The sequence below is a fragment of the Habropoda laboriosa genome, unplaced genomic scaffold (assembly GCF_001263275.1).
Source record: "Habropoda laboriosa isolate 0110345459 unplaced genomic scaffold, ASM126327v1 scaffold2, whole genome shotgun sequence".
Lineage (NCBI taxonomy): Eukaryota > Metazoa > Arthropoda > Insecta > Hymenoptera > Apidae > Habropoda > Habropoda laboriosa.
The window spans coordinates 5,062,411-5,077,326 of NW_017100190.1; the positions used below are offsets into that span (position 1 = coordinate 5,062,411).

Here is a 14,916-nt window from a genome sequence, read left to right on the forward strand (position 1 = left end):
TGTTGCATGCCACCACACACGAAAGGAGAATCTGCCGAGATCTATCGATGGTACGTATCGAACAATCATGGTGAGTAAACTTGCTTGTCTTCTCTTTGCTAGTTTTTACGACTATCACCTTGTCCACAGTCCCTCTTATCTCCAGCATGAACTACCTATTCTTTATAATTTTCAAACTTTAGCATTGACACAAGAGAGATATTCGAATAATCTTCGTTTCTGTAGGCAGAGAGATCATTTTTTCGAGTCGAGGTTGCCGCGATTCGATGGGACAAATATGGTTACGTAACCCTGCAGCATTTCTCTTTTAGTCGACGAAGTTTCCATAAACGGAGAACGCGCGACATTGAGAAATGATTTTTTTTTTTTAACGTACCGTATTTAACACCTTCGATTCTTGCAACTTTTCACTTCGAACAAGGCCTCCTCTTTGCTGTCAGAATTCGAAGAAATATTCGAATATCCGGTATTCTTATATTTTTACGAATTTTATGCTCCCTTAGGAAATTATAGATTCATAGAAATATAAATCGATAGTTCAAGAGGTGTCTCTCTTTATACGTACCGTAAGATAGAAATATCGATCTACAACGTCATACACCATAGCTCACACATAGAGTCTCCACAGTCTTCTACACTTCGTTCTCACGAAGACCGTCAGGCTCTCATTCATCTCTGTTAAAATATTCAGCAAGAACGTTCAATCTACCGACAAAAGCCTCCTCCCTGCTTCCTGTCCAGCTTAGCACATACCTTTCTACATTCTGCTTAGATCTGCTCGAAAAAAAAAAAACACTTAACCTCTCGTGTAGAACATAGAAGAAGGGTTGCGAGCCGTTCTTCGAAATAACATTGCGAATGCTTGCAGATGAAATGGTGGCCGAGAAGGAGAAATACAAGGAGATCGGAGACGGATTGGATCAGGCGTTCATGGAACTCTACGGCGTCTAACGAACCAACTAACCAACATCCCTCTAACGCTTCGACCAAAACAAATAAAAAACAAAAAATTAAACATATATCTACATACCATCAAATATCATGCAATCACCTTTCTCACAATCTCGCTTGCTCTTAACACACGTAATCCGTAAGTTACTTCTCAGAGCTTCTTAACCCGCTTAACTAACGATATCTCGAGGCACTAATTCGCTAAGAGACAGCTTCACACCGCGAGTACGTCTAATCGATCGTATTTACGCGATCGATATCCTACCAACTCGAACAGGATATCGAGATAAATATCATGGAAGCCTTCGTGTCACTTTTTCTACTTTAACGCCTTGCTTCGCGGGTTTGTTTCGTTATTCTTTTATTATTATTCAGTGAAATATCAGAGAATTATTCTACTGCGCATAATTTGCGGCGTAATAAACGCAAGGTGTTAAAGTGACTAACCTTTTATTGGTTAGCTTTCATTGGCATAAGAAATCATCGTCACATCAGCCGTATAATACGACGTCGTGATTTATTTTTCAATTTCTAGGATTATCTCGTGTATATAAATATAATTGATGGAATATATACGTGTGTATTTGATCAATGGCAAGTTTTAACGAGAACCACTTCCTTTCAGACGAGCTCGTACACGAGAAGGAAAAGTACAAATACATCTGCGACGATCTGGACCTCACCTTCACCGAGTTGATCGAGAAGAATTAATCGATAGTCGGCGATCATACGTGTCCATCTGCTGTCGAAACGATTGGCCGGACTTGTGCATCGAGAGAAACACGTTCGTGGTGGCTTCGTGAAAACCGGTCAATCAGCTTACGTTACTATTATTATTATTATTATTATTATTATTATTCTAAGCGGCCCTGTGAAAACATGTCATTGTGACATTTTCGGGTTCTAATAGCAACTTGTTTGCATGAGAAACATAGACTGTATTTTTCACTTCTTCATATTCTATTCTATTCAGATTCTTATTAAATTTTGATATTAACGATACGTCAATTTTCTCGTGTATAAATTTTGTGTAATGCGTATGTGAAAAAAGGGAGATTGGAAATAATGTTTAATGATTGAGAAACATCTAATCTTTCTAAAGAAACGTACGAAAATATTTCATTATTGTTGAATTTACAAAGTTTGCATTGTTTTAAATTCTATATTATTCACAGGAAAATAATAGTACAATTGTAATTGATATTGATCACCATGTACACCAGAAATATAATAAAAATAAACATAAAACTTGTTATACATATATAAATCAATTTTTATTTCGCTCGATCGTCAAACTTCTCTTTTCTTTTTTTCTCCTTCCTTTTTTTCTTTTTTTGTAAATTAATCAACGACTTTATCGTCTGTTCTAGACTGTAATTAGTCGAGTCACGGTTTGTACATTGTTATTCGTTTACGATGTTTCTGTAATGATTACTACCGCGACGAAAACGTGTCCGGTAAGTACTCAGATTTCGACGAGGCGCGATTTTCTTATTCAAAAACGCGATACGCCATACGTCGATACCTTGTAACCAGGCAAACAGGCAAATAAACGATTAGCCCTGAAACGAAATGTGTATTTTTCTTGGTCACTCTCTGTTAGAAACGTAGATAACACCTTAAGTCACTGTTTCAATGAAATGTTTCGAGCGACAATAAAGATGTGTAAATTGTAACAAAACAGTACTTCTACTTATTTTTTTTATTTTTTTACAGACCTTCCAAGAATATTCGATTTCCCTGTAACTCTTAATTATTACCACGACAATAAGCCGTTAACAAACGATATTGATAATCAAGCAAATTTACCGTTAAGTGATAAATATGACCAAAAAAAAAAAAAAAAGAACGATCGATGCTACACTCCTGGAGAAGATGTACGATGTACCCTGAAAAATTTCCCATGTCAATAAACTGATGGTCAAACTTAAATCAACCAGTTCCTCTACTAAACTGTCATAACACACACTCTCTCTCTCTTTTTAACAAAATGATATATGGTGATGGTAAGGGTGTCCAACTAATTCCAGAGTCTGATATCCGACTAATGCCACGTGTAACCCTCCCTTTTGCATTTGCAGACGTGGTGGTAAACGAGCGCTGTAAGTACAAAGCGATCGCCGACGAGATGGATAAGACGTTCGCCGACCTGGCCGGATATTAGCAGGCGGGCTAATTCCCTCCCGGCTATTCTGACACGTGTATAACACACACATACACACAGACAAGCATATACACACACTTCTGAATACATATATCGTTTAAATGAGAAAGGGAAAAGGAGAAAGAAAAGAAAATAAGAGGAAAAGATCACGCTAAAGTGACACTGCCAGCACCGCGGACCCTTCGACGCACGACGCCCCAAAATGGAACTTCGATTCTTCGACCAGGACGAAGAGGACGCGACGCCAGGCGTCTTCTCGAGACCTACACAGACGATGGATCGATGCAAGAGTGTTTAGCTAGATTTTCTCTTTCATAGATTTTGATTGTAAGAAAAGGAAGAGGAGAAGGGGAGACATGGATAAAGAGTGGAATGGAAATTATGCGGGCAGAATTTAGGTTTAAGTTCATTTGCGATCAAGTATAGAGAATATTTAGAATCTCTCTTCTGTTCGAAGATTTTTAGCGTATCGAAGAGCAAATAGATTTTTTATTCGGGTTTTATTAAACAGTAGATTTTCGAATGGTGTAATGTGCTATTCGATAACAGAGGATTTAGTATATTTAGGTGAATACTCTTAGACTGAACTACTTCCCTTCGTTTACTTTTTCTACTTATACTTACTCCAGACTTTTTTCTAGAACAATTCCGTTCTTCCCACGTTTCTCAGATATTTTCCTCTCGATCATTTTCGTTCATTTTCAACTTGACGTACCTCAACGGAATATTAACACACTTAGGATTCAAATTAATGCTCTATCGCTGTGTAGGCGTTCCCTCATCCAGTTCACCACCCTGATCACGATCCTTCGTCCCGTGCATACACTATCATGTTCCCATCAGCAAACGCATTAATCGCGAAGTTCAGCTTGTGTCGCCAGATTGATAATTCCCTCGTCTCGCGTACCTGCCACTAATCTCACCGTGAACGAAAGAAAGGAAAAAATAAAGAAAGGCTTTACTTTGGTGCCAAGGAACGATAGTAGCCTCTTCGTGTAATCGAGATACTCGTGCAGAGAGATAATCAGCGTTTGATACTGAATAAAAGATGAAAAATGGTTAGCCGAGCGCGAGAACGCAATTAGCCGATTTTTAGGGGAAATTTATTCTTCGTCGAGTACGTGTACGTAAAATAGCGAAATCATTAGAAACGATAAGGAAAAATAAAAGTCTGATAATTACTGTTTCAAACTAATCAAATGGAAACAATCGTGAACGAACACGTTCGATTGTGTTTTTTCGAGAATAATAAAAGGGAAACCTTCGGGAGAATTTTTTCGTGAATTCTTCGTGGCCTTGTGAATTGAATTGCAACGAAATGTTCATGAAAAAAGAAGAAAAAAAATGGATAAAGCTTCGACTTTGTCTTTTCTGTTGTTTCACCGATATTTGGCTAGGCAGTGCGGTCTATTCATCGAATTACAGTCTGTCTGAGATTAGTTGATTGCTCAAGGTCACCCAGCAGCGGGAGAAACTCGTCAATCTTGTTACTCCTTCTTATTAGTAGAAATAATTGAAGAAAGTAGGTAAAAAATTAGAGAGAGAGAAAAAAGAAAACTAAATTCGTGTCTCTAGAGAAAATAGGCCTTGAACGATCGGTAAATCTTAGAGAGATTCTAGTCTTGATTTAGATTTAAGTTGCGTTTCGTGATTATTGGCGCCTGCTTCTTTTGCTTTCGTATTTTATCACAACGTCAAAATTACTGTCGCGCGTTTCGGTTAACGCGAGTAGCTTTTTGTACCGAGTGTTTCGCTTCGAAAGAAACGAATCGTTTTGCCAAAATAATATACTACTTTATGCTAAAAGAAATGAAAGGTTAACGCGAAGTACCTACCTTTTGACTGCTTCGGGATTTTTGTTTATCAACACACACCTGTATTTGCTGTTTCATTTCAATTGTATCTCTGATTTCGCTTTCGGACGTTCATTTCGAAATTTTATTTGGCGGCGTGAAGTTAGAAATCTCAGCAGTTAAAGGGTGAAGGATAAGAAAGTAAAAAAAATGAAACGTGATAGCAAATTAATGATATTTAAAACGGAAAGGCACTTAGTATTTTAACATGTTTAATAGCTCTGATATCCTTCGAATTTTCCGGGCAACTTTGAGAAAGAACGTTGCCCGAAAGCTAATTAACGAATGGCTTTGTACCAGAATTGGGCATTATTAATGCAGATTTGTTAGAATCGTTGAGAATTTACGAAATGCATCGTACAGCTTCTACACCCTCAATTATATCTCTCGAATATACATATATATATACATATTCATTCGTCGAATCACCAATGAAATTTTGCCCAAATCTGTTAAATCGTATATGGGCCCAATTGAGAGTCGATAAACGTGCACTTACAGCTGCGATAACCGGTCTTACGAACAAAAACAAACAACTATTACCCTTTTACTGTACTTATATCACTTTCAATAAATGTGCATTTTTTATACTTGAAACACATGCCGCGTCCGTTTTATTCGACTTTTGTTTTGCAGCAACAGCGATAATTTCTGTTTGTACTTTTGCAAAGCAGGATTTCGTTTCGTTTGCCACGAAAACCGCACTGCTCGAATTGTTTCCGAACGTCACAGCGTAACGCGTTAAAAATGTATCGGCAAAATAACGGATAAGTTATGTAAAAAAGGAAAAAAGGGAAAAAGAAACAATAAAGAATATCCTTCTACTGTGATAAATAAAAACGAAAAAAAAAAAAAGAAATACGTTCTTGAGCGATACGAACGACGAATCTGTCGTGAAAATATTTGGAAGAAGAAGGGATAGTAGCAATAATCATAGGCGAAAATTTACATAACATATTCATTGTTTATGATCTCGTATCATAATATAATATTATCTGTTTTAAACAACGCTAACATATATTTCTGTATGCTTTCACAATTATAAATCGTAGATTCTTCGTCTTATCGGTGTTCTAATAATTACAAAAGGGGGAAATAATAATAATATTAATAATAATAATGCTAACATGTTTCCAAAAATATGAATATATCTCCTCGCGGTTTATCACGAAAAGTCGAATAACGCCGCGCAACGACGTTAATATTTATTTCTTTTACATTAATGTACCATATAAACTGTTTTTGTTCATTCTAATCTCCTACTCAGGTAAATGCAATGTTAACAGATACGGCGTATGTACGTGTCTCTGCGGAACGAAATTTCCAAACAGAGTGAAAAAACCAATTTTCAAAGACAATTCATCAACGAATTGTGGGGATGGGGAGGGAGAAAGAGAAGGAGAGAGAGAGATAAAAGAATGGACATATTCCGCGAATAGAACTCTCTCCGCAACGGCGACACGATGTTCGTATAATATTATAGTTCGAATTTCCTCGATCGCTATATTATCTGTACATTTAACCGAACGTCAGGGAGGTATAAAGCTATCTAGAAAATCGAGACCGTCGCGGAGAGGACGATCACTGTCTCGTATTGCCCGCGAACCCGCATGTGTTTTAACACCTTTTGTAACAGAGAGAAAACGTATCTGTGAAATGGAGAAAAAAGCGATCCAATCGTTTCAGTACTGCGTGTTCTTAGCAAGCGAGATTAGTCGAATCTAAAATAGGTAAAAAGGTTCAAGAAACGCGTTTCGTTCAACTGCACATGTACGCTGACGTATAAACTGGACGATCTCTTTCTTCCGTGTGAAAGAAAAATTGAAAGATTTGTAACGCTTTTAAAGTCGAATCGGAATTTCAAATCGCATACGCGAAGAAGATTTTTACGGAAGATACAAGTGAAATTTGTTACGACTTACAACTAAAACGTATCTGTCGTAAGGATCAGCGATAACATTTAAACTTAGAAATCGACAGTTTTCAATTGTCAAACGGGTACTTTGGAATATCCGCACTTGGGGATCGCTTGGTCAGCACTGAAAGAGGATCGTAGAAAGCCGGGGAAGAAGCATTTAAATACAGGCGAACCTCGCGTGATAAAAAAAAAAAAAAACTTAACAGCTATTATAGGTAAATGTCGGTTAATGTCGTTAATTAGTCAAAGAGAAACGGTAATAAAGGTTTTCCAGCGATCGTTGCTTTCTATCGAAATGCTCCGAATCGAGCAAGGCAAGTGTAACGAAACTTTCCTATCAACAATTACATTACATTCTTCTTCGCTTTTTTTGTTTTTCTGTTTTATATATATATATATAATCCTAACTAGATTCACTTTCACGTTAGCTCCTATGAAAAAATTTCCTTCTCTGTGCTCCGATGATACGTAACGTTTTATCCTTTTCTTTTTTATTATACATAATCCTTTTCATCTATCTTGCTTCCATCTAAATCGCGACGATAAATCTCGCGTAAAGATTGTCCTAATTAAAGAGGTCTACGTATATAAGGCACATCGTTTCTTTCCTTCTGATCACAATGGACGATTGTAACGCGTTACATTTTCTCACATAATATTGCGATACTATCTATACAATTTCTGTAAATAAATATGCGATGCAATTTGCATACTGTACGTTCCAATGATTCGTGAAATGTTTAAAAAACAGAGAGAGAAATAGTCAGGACGTTGCGCTGCGGTGAACAAAGGCCGACAGGTTGTTTATTCTCGCGCGAAAATAAAATCGTTCCTGGACATGCATGAGGTTACGTGAAATGCGCGTAAAGTATTTAAAAAAAGAAAGGAAGAAAAAAAAAACGGTCGTACTGTTACAAATAAAAAAACGTGCCAGAATTACTTACAAAAAAAAAAAAAAGATTTTTAAAACTACAAACGTTAGGACCTTCCAGTCTTTGTCACCGCGCAACCGTCATGTCGCAATAACAATTACCGTGGAATCCTCGAAGCAACGGAATGGTTTCGACAAACGTTATTACACAGCAAAAATAAAGAAAAAAAAAGCAAAACCATTGTATCGATTCTCTCGTTAGAAGAAGAACTACTGTTTCAGCGAAAGACACTTGTATGTTTCTCGCAATAAGCAGAATTTGGTCCCAACATGGAATTACCCTCTAAGTTTGCCGACTTAAATGCGAGAAAAACGACGCAGGCACTGTGTGTGTGTGTGTGTGTGAAGAAACATCGCGATTTTGTCTTAGCTATCTCGAACGCGAGAAAAGTGTTCCCAATTCGATTCAGACCTTTCACATTTCTAAACCCTACGGAAAAGGAAGATCGGCGATTTCGTTGCAGAATACAACCACGAACCTTTACAGACTTATAACAGACAGAGGAGAATCGCACGTCGACGTAACAGAAAAAAAAAAAAGAAAAAGAATCTCTCTGATATCCTTCATCGTACGTCGATCGACGTATCCCATTTAGACGACGGCAAATTATTTCGACTCGACCGGTGTACACGGTGTTTCTCGCCCTCGATTCTACGAAAGAGGAGAATCCTCGAAGGACGTGTACACACGTTCGAGTGTCTTCCTTTTCTGGAGCCCCATTCTGAGTGGCTGCTCCCTGTGACGCACGGCTAATCCCGTGTTTCGTGCCACGGTGCGCGGTCCTTTCGATCGAGAGTGGTGGTGTGGCATTTTGGGGGACACCGGGCGAAACGAAGACGGAGGAAGACGCAGTTACAAAGGAAGGCGTTTTAAATCTGCGCCGGTTCGACGTAGTTCGCTGGCAGCATGCCGTGCCGACCTGTACGCTGCACCAAACCAGTCATCCAGCCTTCGTCGATCGCTGTGCAGTTCACGATCAGATCACCGTCGCAGAAGCTCACCTCGTCGAGGTCCTGCGCCTCGTAGTCGTACATTGCTCTGTACATCCTCTGGAAATCGACGGGGGAACGGGGAGATTAGAGAGTTTGAAAGATTTCGATTTTGTATCTGCTTTTCGATCATTTTCGAATCGGAGAAGAGAAATTCCACTACTGGAGTAAAATTTAATTAACCTAACGAAGGACGCTACAGTGGCTTTCGCGGAGGTCGCCTTTTTGAACGGTGCGACACTATAGCGGCTTTCGAGTATAAATCGATTGTAACTTATTCCGATGTAACTTAAATTAATTTAAATTACGTAGTTAATTGGTTAATGTGATTGAAGAAAACAAGAGTAACACTCTCTATTATCGCTCGTTTTAACGAATACAGATCACACAATTCTGATCTCAGTTCGAGCGTACAAGACGAAAGAAAAACTGGTCCATTTGGTGACATAAAACAAAAGCTGTATCACTCGGAATACTTTTCGGAGATAATAACGATTGTGCCATACACGTGACACTTGAGTACTCCTGTCGTAGATCAATAGTGACACATGCGTTATGAAACGTATTACAAATTCCTCTTTTCCACTTCTAATATTGGAAGCAGGTAACGGTAAAAAGTGCTGGAAAACTTACCCCAACGTTGGTGGGCGGTGGTGGAGGCGGCTGATGCTGTGGTGGGACGTGGTTGTTGTTCGTTGCTGGCGTCAACGATCCGTAGTACTCGTTCACGGGGTCTATATCCGCCACAGAACCGATCTTTCTGGTCGGTGGATTCGTCACTACAACCGATTCGCTCAATTTACTCAAAAGGGAAACATCTCTAAACACAACGAGAAGAATTCGCTCGAGGAATCGATTCATCTCCGAAGAAACAAAGTGTCCACTTCGAACGTGAAAACTTCCTTGCGAAAAGCCACCTTTTTTTTCACCGTGTCGAACAACGACATCGTACAATACCCGTTGCTCTGCGTCCCAACAAAACACATACAAAAATTGGTGCACGTAACAAAAGAAAAGGAAAAAAAAAAAGGAACAAAAATCGTGAAGCTGTTTTACCAGTGAATCGGTGAGTTGGCAACAACAAAAAGTGAACGCACCACAGATTTGCACAGAGAGAAAAAAAATAATAAGGGACAAATAATACTTGTTTTCACCAGCCACCGTTAACCACAGTCATTTTTCCGCCGATTATGCGTTATAGATTTCGCAGAAGAAAATGTAACACACAGAAACAAGAGAAGCAGATCATTTTATACGGAGGAACGACGCGTGACAAATTCACCGGTGATGTCATTCGCGGAGAAAAAACAATAACAGAGCCGACGTTACAATAGGAGCGGTTTGAATTGTATCCACCTATCTCTCGTTCGAACTAATCCAATTAAAAGGTGATCTATTGAAACTAACTGTTACCGGTTGCGCAACCCAATGGCCAACCCATACGACCGTTGATACACGAAACAAGGGAGCGAAGATTGCGTTCCAATTGCGTTTAAGTATCGTTTCGCTGTTGGGACAGGGAAAAGAAGTAGAGCAGATAGTGTACAGGGCGTTCCATTCATTCTGATTAGCCAATCCCACTTTGATACCGCTGAGATAGGAATTTCTAGCGGGCTATAGTCTGGCCAGATTCGTTCGATCGCTCAAGGACGCGACCCCCCACTACCTCTACCTGTTGCTTCACTAGCGCTCCCCGCTCTTGTGACCTGTATATCTCGACACATTAGCGTCGGGGCGTTTTTAGCCGCGCTTCACACAAGTGATTTCGCGTCTTTTAAAGCAAAAAATTGCTGCAACTTGTTAACTAATTAATAGATTTCAAAGGAATTTTGAAGAAAGTGGTAAAACACGTATAAAATTGTTTCAATTCGTGAAAGGTCTAGAAATTTAGTCATTTATAGAGTTTTGTAAGTTTATTCTGAGATTAGATATGTCGAAACCTCGATGACGTATTCCGCGTCATCCGGAGTGAAGTCAAAAACCTGAGTGACGCATGTGTGCGTCATCCGACGCTAATGTGATAACTATACGCAGCGGGAATTACTTCTCGGTTGTTCTAAAGCTACTTCGCGCTAAAATAGAGACCAAAGGTCTAAATGGACCGCTTTAACTCTTTAACTGCGAAAGGCGTGTATTGCAGAATATATCGCGAATTGTGAAGCACTTTTCACGCGTGAAAAAATCGTGAAACACGCAATAGAAAATTTCACCGTCGAAGCGTGCCGTTAAAGGGCTAAATCTACTTTAGGTAAAGATAGATAGATAGATCTCTACTCTAGGTGACAATGTAGATCGCTTAAAGTTACTGTAGATCACGATAGATCACTCTGTACGCTATTACACAGTGTGGAAATAAAAATGAAAGGTTGGAAAAGAGGGCGAATTTGATTTGTATAGGGTGAAGGGGCACGTTGAAAGAAAAAGAAGAGAGAGAGAGAGAAAAGAAAATGGGATATCTAGAGCGTAAAATGGGCGAGAACTCACCTGGTCCCTTGTCGCTCGTATAAATCACAGTGGTGGCTGCTTGCCTGGCGGAATAGGGGCTCGGTCTCGCCTCGCTAAGGGGATCGTAATCGGCGATCCTACCTGGTGTCCTTTGCACCGGCGAGCTCGCAGTTCTAGCGGCCGGTGGATTCGCGTTCACGCCCGATGTAGGCGCGATCGTACCGTCCGTGTACTCTACGTACTCTGGATTCAACAATACACAAGCTGGCGATATGCTTTCGAGACAACCTTTCTACGCCATTTTAAACGACCCCTCTCATTTTTTGGACCGTTCTTCTATTCTAGTAGGTAATTGGAAAATTTCGGGGTATCTCTACTTACGCTATTTATACGTCGACGAAGTTTATCTAACACGCTATATCGCTATCAATCGAATTAACAGGGGAATTTGGTAAGATAATGTTAACAAAGGGTGAAAGAAACAATAATTCGTGGCTGTGCGGTAATTAATCGGTTAGTAGGACACTCCTCTTCTTCTCCGGTGTTATTTTCCTCTTCAGGGGAAATTTTGATACCAAATATTGGAATTTTTAGAAAAACTGAAATGTACACATGCGTTAGCTTCCCTGAAGAGGCTATATCTCAAGGATCGTGTAAGGAAATTTGGAGACAGTTCGAAGTAATCCATAGCTGAAGCAGCTAATCTGAAACCTGCTATCTCCGCTTATATCACAATCCCCTGTGTGTATCACATAGTGTACCCATAAAAGGGAGTAAGGAAGCATTTCTCGAGTGTTTTCACAACCCAGTGCGAATGTTAACACGTATGTTAGAGTATTAGAAACGTTTCGAAGAGCTTCCATTTACCCCTCGACCAATACCGTGTACCCAAAACATTTGACCAATTTTAAACAGAAATTTGTCACAGAGGGACGAGTATAGAAAAGGACACACGTGAGAGACGCATAGGACAAACATCGGACTCACCGATTTGTTCGCCGTTTTCACCGGTCATCGTCCTCTTCTGCTCCATGATGGCTTTCTTCTGAAGCTCGCCGTGATAAGCAACGTTCGAGATGATCTTGCTGTTCTGTTTAATTCTCAGTGTTTCTGGATCGTCGGCTACCTGAGTGAATTTACCCTTCGCCTTCTCGAACTCGGCGTGGTACTTCACGTTACTCTGAATCTTCGTGTTCTCCGCGATACGCTTCAGTTCCGGCGTTTCCGCCATCGTGGTAGCCTTCGCCTTTGGTATGTGTCTGCAACAGAAGCGAAATATTGCGGATTTAGCAGGGAAACTCGATTATCCAGCGAGGAAAACGCACACTCTTCGTGCGTTTCTCTGTGGACACGGTTAATTAAGCGTCGATAATTGCCGCCTCGAGCTGAATTAACGAGTCCACGGTGAAACGCTCTGCGACTATCGAAGAGCAAACCTAAACTTGATCCCACGATATTCAAATTTCCTTCAGTTACGTATAGTTGGAAAAATAGTTTCTAATTTCATTCTTCGCGCCCTTCCACCTTAATTTCTCAAACAAGACGGTCAAGAAATCGTTTAACACGCGTTACCTATTAAAATCTGTCGCAACGAAAGGGTTAAACGCGCGCACTCAAATTAAGCGATTCCACCAAGTTGACTAAAAAGTGTGGAAGAATGGTCAGTTTCATCGACAGACTGTCGTGTTATCAGAGGTAAATCTTCTTTCCAGTCCTTCGTTCGCTCGCCCCGCGAAAAATCTACTCGGCTCTAGTATCCTCGAGCAAGAAATTATGGAGATCACAGTGAATAAGAGTTTCGAGAGAACGACAAGCGGTCGATGACGCCGCCGCTTATCGCGGACATCCTTTGCGAAGCATGCTTGATAATTCTGTCACGGAGAAGAGAGCATGAAGCACGCTCTGATTACACGTACACATTGCGAAACGATCGAAGAAGTGAAGCTCTCGGAGTGAAGTTCAGCGGAAGAAACCGACGAAAAACACAGGAAGGAATAGTAAATTCTCCAAGCTCACGGTACAATTTTCTTTTCTTTTTCTCTCTCTCTCTCTCTCCAAAGGAATCTCCTACTTTCACCCTTGCGCAACACTCGACGAAACGTTGTCTACCAGAATACGAAAGAGAGAGAAAAAAAAATTGTAATTTTTCACCTCGCGTTGATTAAAGAAACTTGGTTCGATTTTCTACCGCGCTTACATCTTTCCGATCGTACCACGTAACGCACCAATTAACGTCGATCAAACTTCTCCACCGTCGTTTCGCAATACACGTATATACGAAAGCTAGCGGTCGTAACAATTCATAGGAACGAAAAAGAGAAAAAACACGAAGAACGAAATCGCGAACCTAGAAACTCGTCCAATTATAAATTCGACGCAAGCTCTTCGTATATGTACGTTTTACTTGGAAACTTTCGGCGTGAAAATTCGTCCGTTTCTGCAGTGGACTCGCCACGAGGAAATAAAACACGTTCCGTGTATCGTTACACCAGACGGGCTCTTGGATCGAGCGGAATGGAATTACGAGGTCGTTGCCGGAGCGGCGGCATATTAATTAGGGGAGGAAACGGTGAGACGACGAGATAAACGCGTAATCGAATGCGCATATGAACTTAAAGGAGAAATTAATAAAAGAAAAGAGAGCGAGAGAGAGAGAGAGAAAGACAACGGTGGAAGGAAAAGGGAAGAATGAGAGGAACGTAACACGTGCATTAGCAACAATAGAGGCTAATTAGTAGGTTCCTTAACGAATTAATAATACGAACAGACCGGTGTGAATGAGGAAAACACACGGTGAGAAAAGTTTGCCGGAGATAGGCGAGCCGCGTGACGAAGAATTCTCTTCTCTGATTTACCGAGGAGGAGAGGCAGCGATGAAGAGCAAACGCGGTGAATTTCGCGTAATCGTTTACAGTTTGTTGAGTAATCACGCGCTGGCTCTCAGGCTTGCAATTAAAGGAAAGTGAAAAGGAAAGTAGGGAAGAGAGTGGAAGGAAAGAGGAGGAGCGTGTGTGCGTGCGTGGTTACTTGGTTCCGGTGCAATTAGCATTGCTGTTGAGCTCTGAATCCGATGGTGGACACGCCAATAAGCCGACAATCGAGGATCATCCGATGGATAGAAACGTTCCTTTGGAACAAGTCGCTCTCGATTTAATCGATTCGAGATGGTATCTTTGCTATGGTATGTCTGTGAGGATTGGGTGAAGCTGCGATTGCAATATACACGGTGGATCGCGTGAAACGGGCGACCTAATTTTGTCTTCTCTAGCTATGGCGATACGAGACAATTTTTCTACGTAATTTGAATGCTTTCAAAGGGCGAATAAGATGGGAAAAATGGCAAGAAATGAAAGGAAGTTTTACGTTTGATTTAAAATTATAAGGTCGTACTGTTATGCATGTTTAAATACGCATCGTGTTTTGCAACAGTTGTTTTCAAAGGACGAATGAAACGGGAGAACAATTCTTTCGATGGAAAAAATGGTAAAAATGAAAGGAAGTTTCACGTTTGATTAAAAAAATTAAGGTCGTACTATTTTGCATGTTTAAATATTTTATCTTCTCTACCTGTGGCGATACGAGACAATTTTTATACGTAATTTCAATATTTTCAAAGGACGAAATTCTTTCGATGGAAAAAATTGCAAATATAAAGGGAAGTTTC

The 14,916-nt window shown here is 40.1% G+C and overlaps 2 protein-coding genes across 9 annotated transcripts in view; one reads left to right on the forward strand and one right to left on the reverse strand.

Annotated features, from left to right (window-relative positions):
• Window positions 1–3,508, forward strand: part of LOC108580154 (tropomyosin) — a 37,815-nt gene extending 34,307 nt beyond the window's left edge. For 3 of the 7 annotated variants that reach the window (XM_017943820.1, XM_017943827.1, XM_017943828.1), the window contains exon 8: window positions 1,577–1,771. In XM_017943820.1, the coding sequence (XP_017799309.1) occupies window positions 1,577–1,662 (86 nt within the window). In that variant the 3' untranslated portion in view covers window positions 1,663–1,771. Of the gene's footprint in view, window positions 1–1,576; window positions 1,772–3,032 lie in introns of those variants that run through there. The other 4 variants (XM_017943823.1, XM_017943822.1, XM_017943824.1 and 1 more) reach the window with 3 other exon arrangements.
• Window positions 3,509–7,665: 4,157 nt separating this feature from the next.
• The window catches only part of LOC108579945 (LIM and SH3 domain protein Lasp), a 35,736-nt gene continuing 28,485 nt past the window's right edge, over window positions 7,666–14,916 (reverse strand). The window contains exons 3-6 of one of the 2 annotated variants that reach the window (XM_017943579.1): window positions 12,240–12,511; window positions 11,292–11,495; window positions 9,441–9,586; window positions 7,666–8,867 (exon numbers count right to left, since the gene is read on the reverse strand). In XM_017943579.1, coding sequence (XP_017799068.1) covers window positions 8,688–8,867; window positions 9,441–9,586; window positions 11,292–11,495; window positions 12,240–12,511 — 802 coding nt within the window. In that variant the 3' untranslated portion in view covers window positions 7,666–8,687. The remainder of the gene's footprint in view (window positions 8,868–9,440; window positions 9,587–11,291; window positions 11,496–12,239; window positions 12,512–14,916) is intronic. The other variant, XM_017943580.1, reaches the window with a different exon arrangement.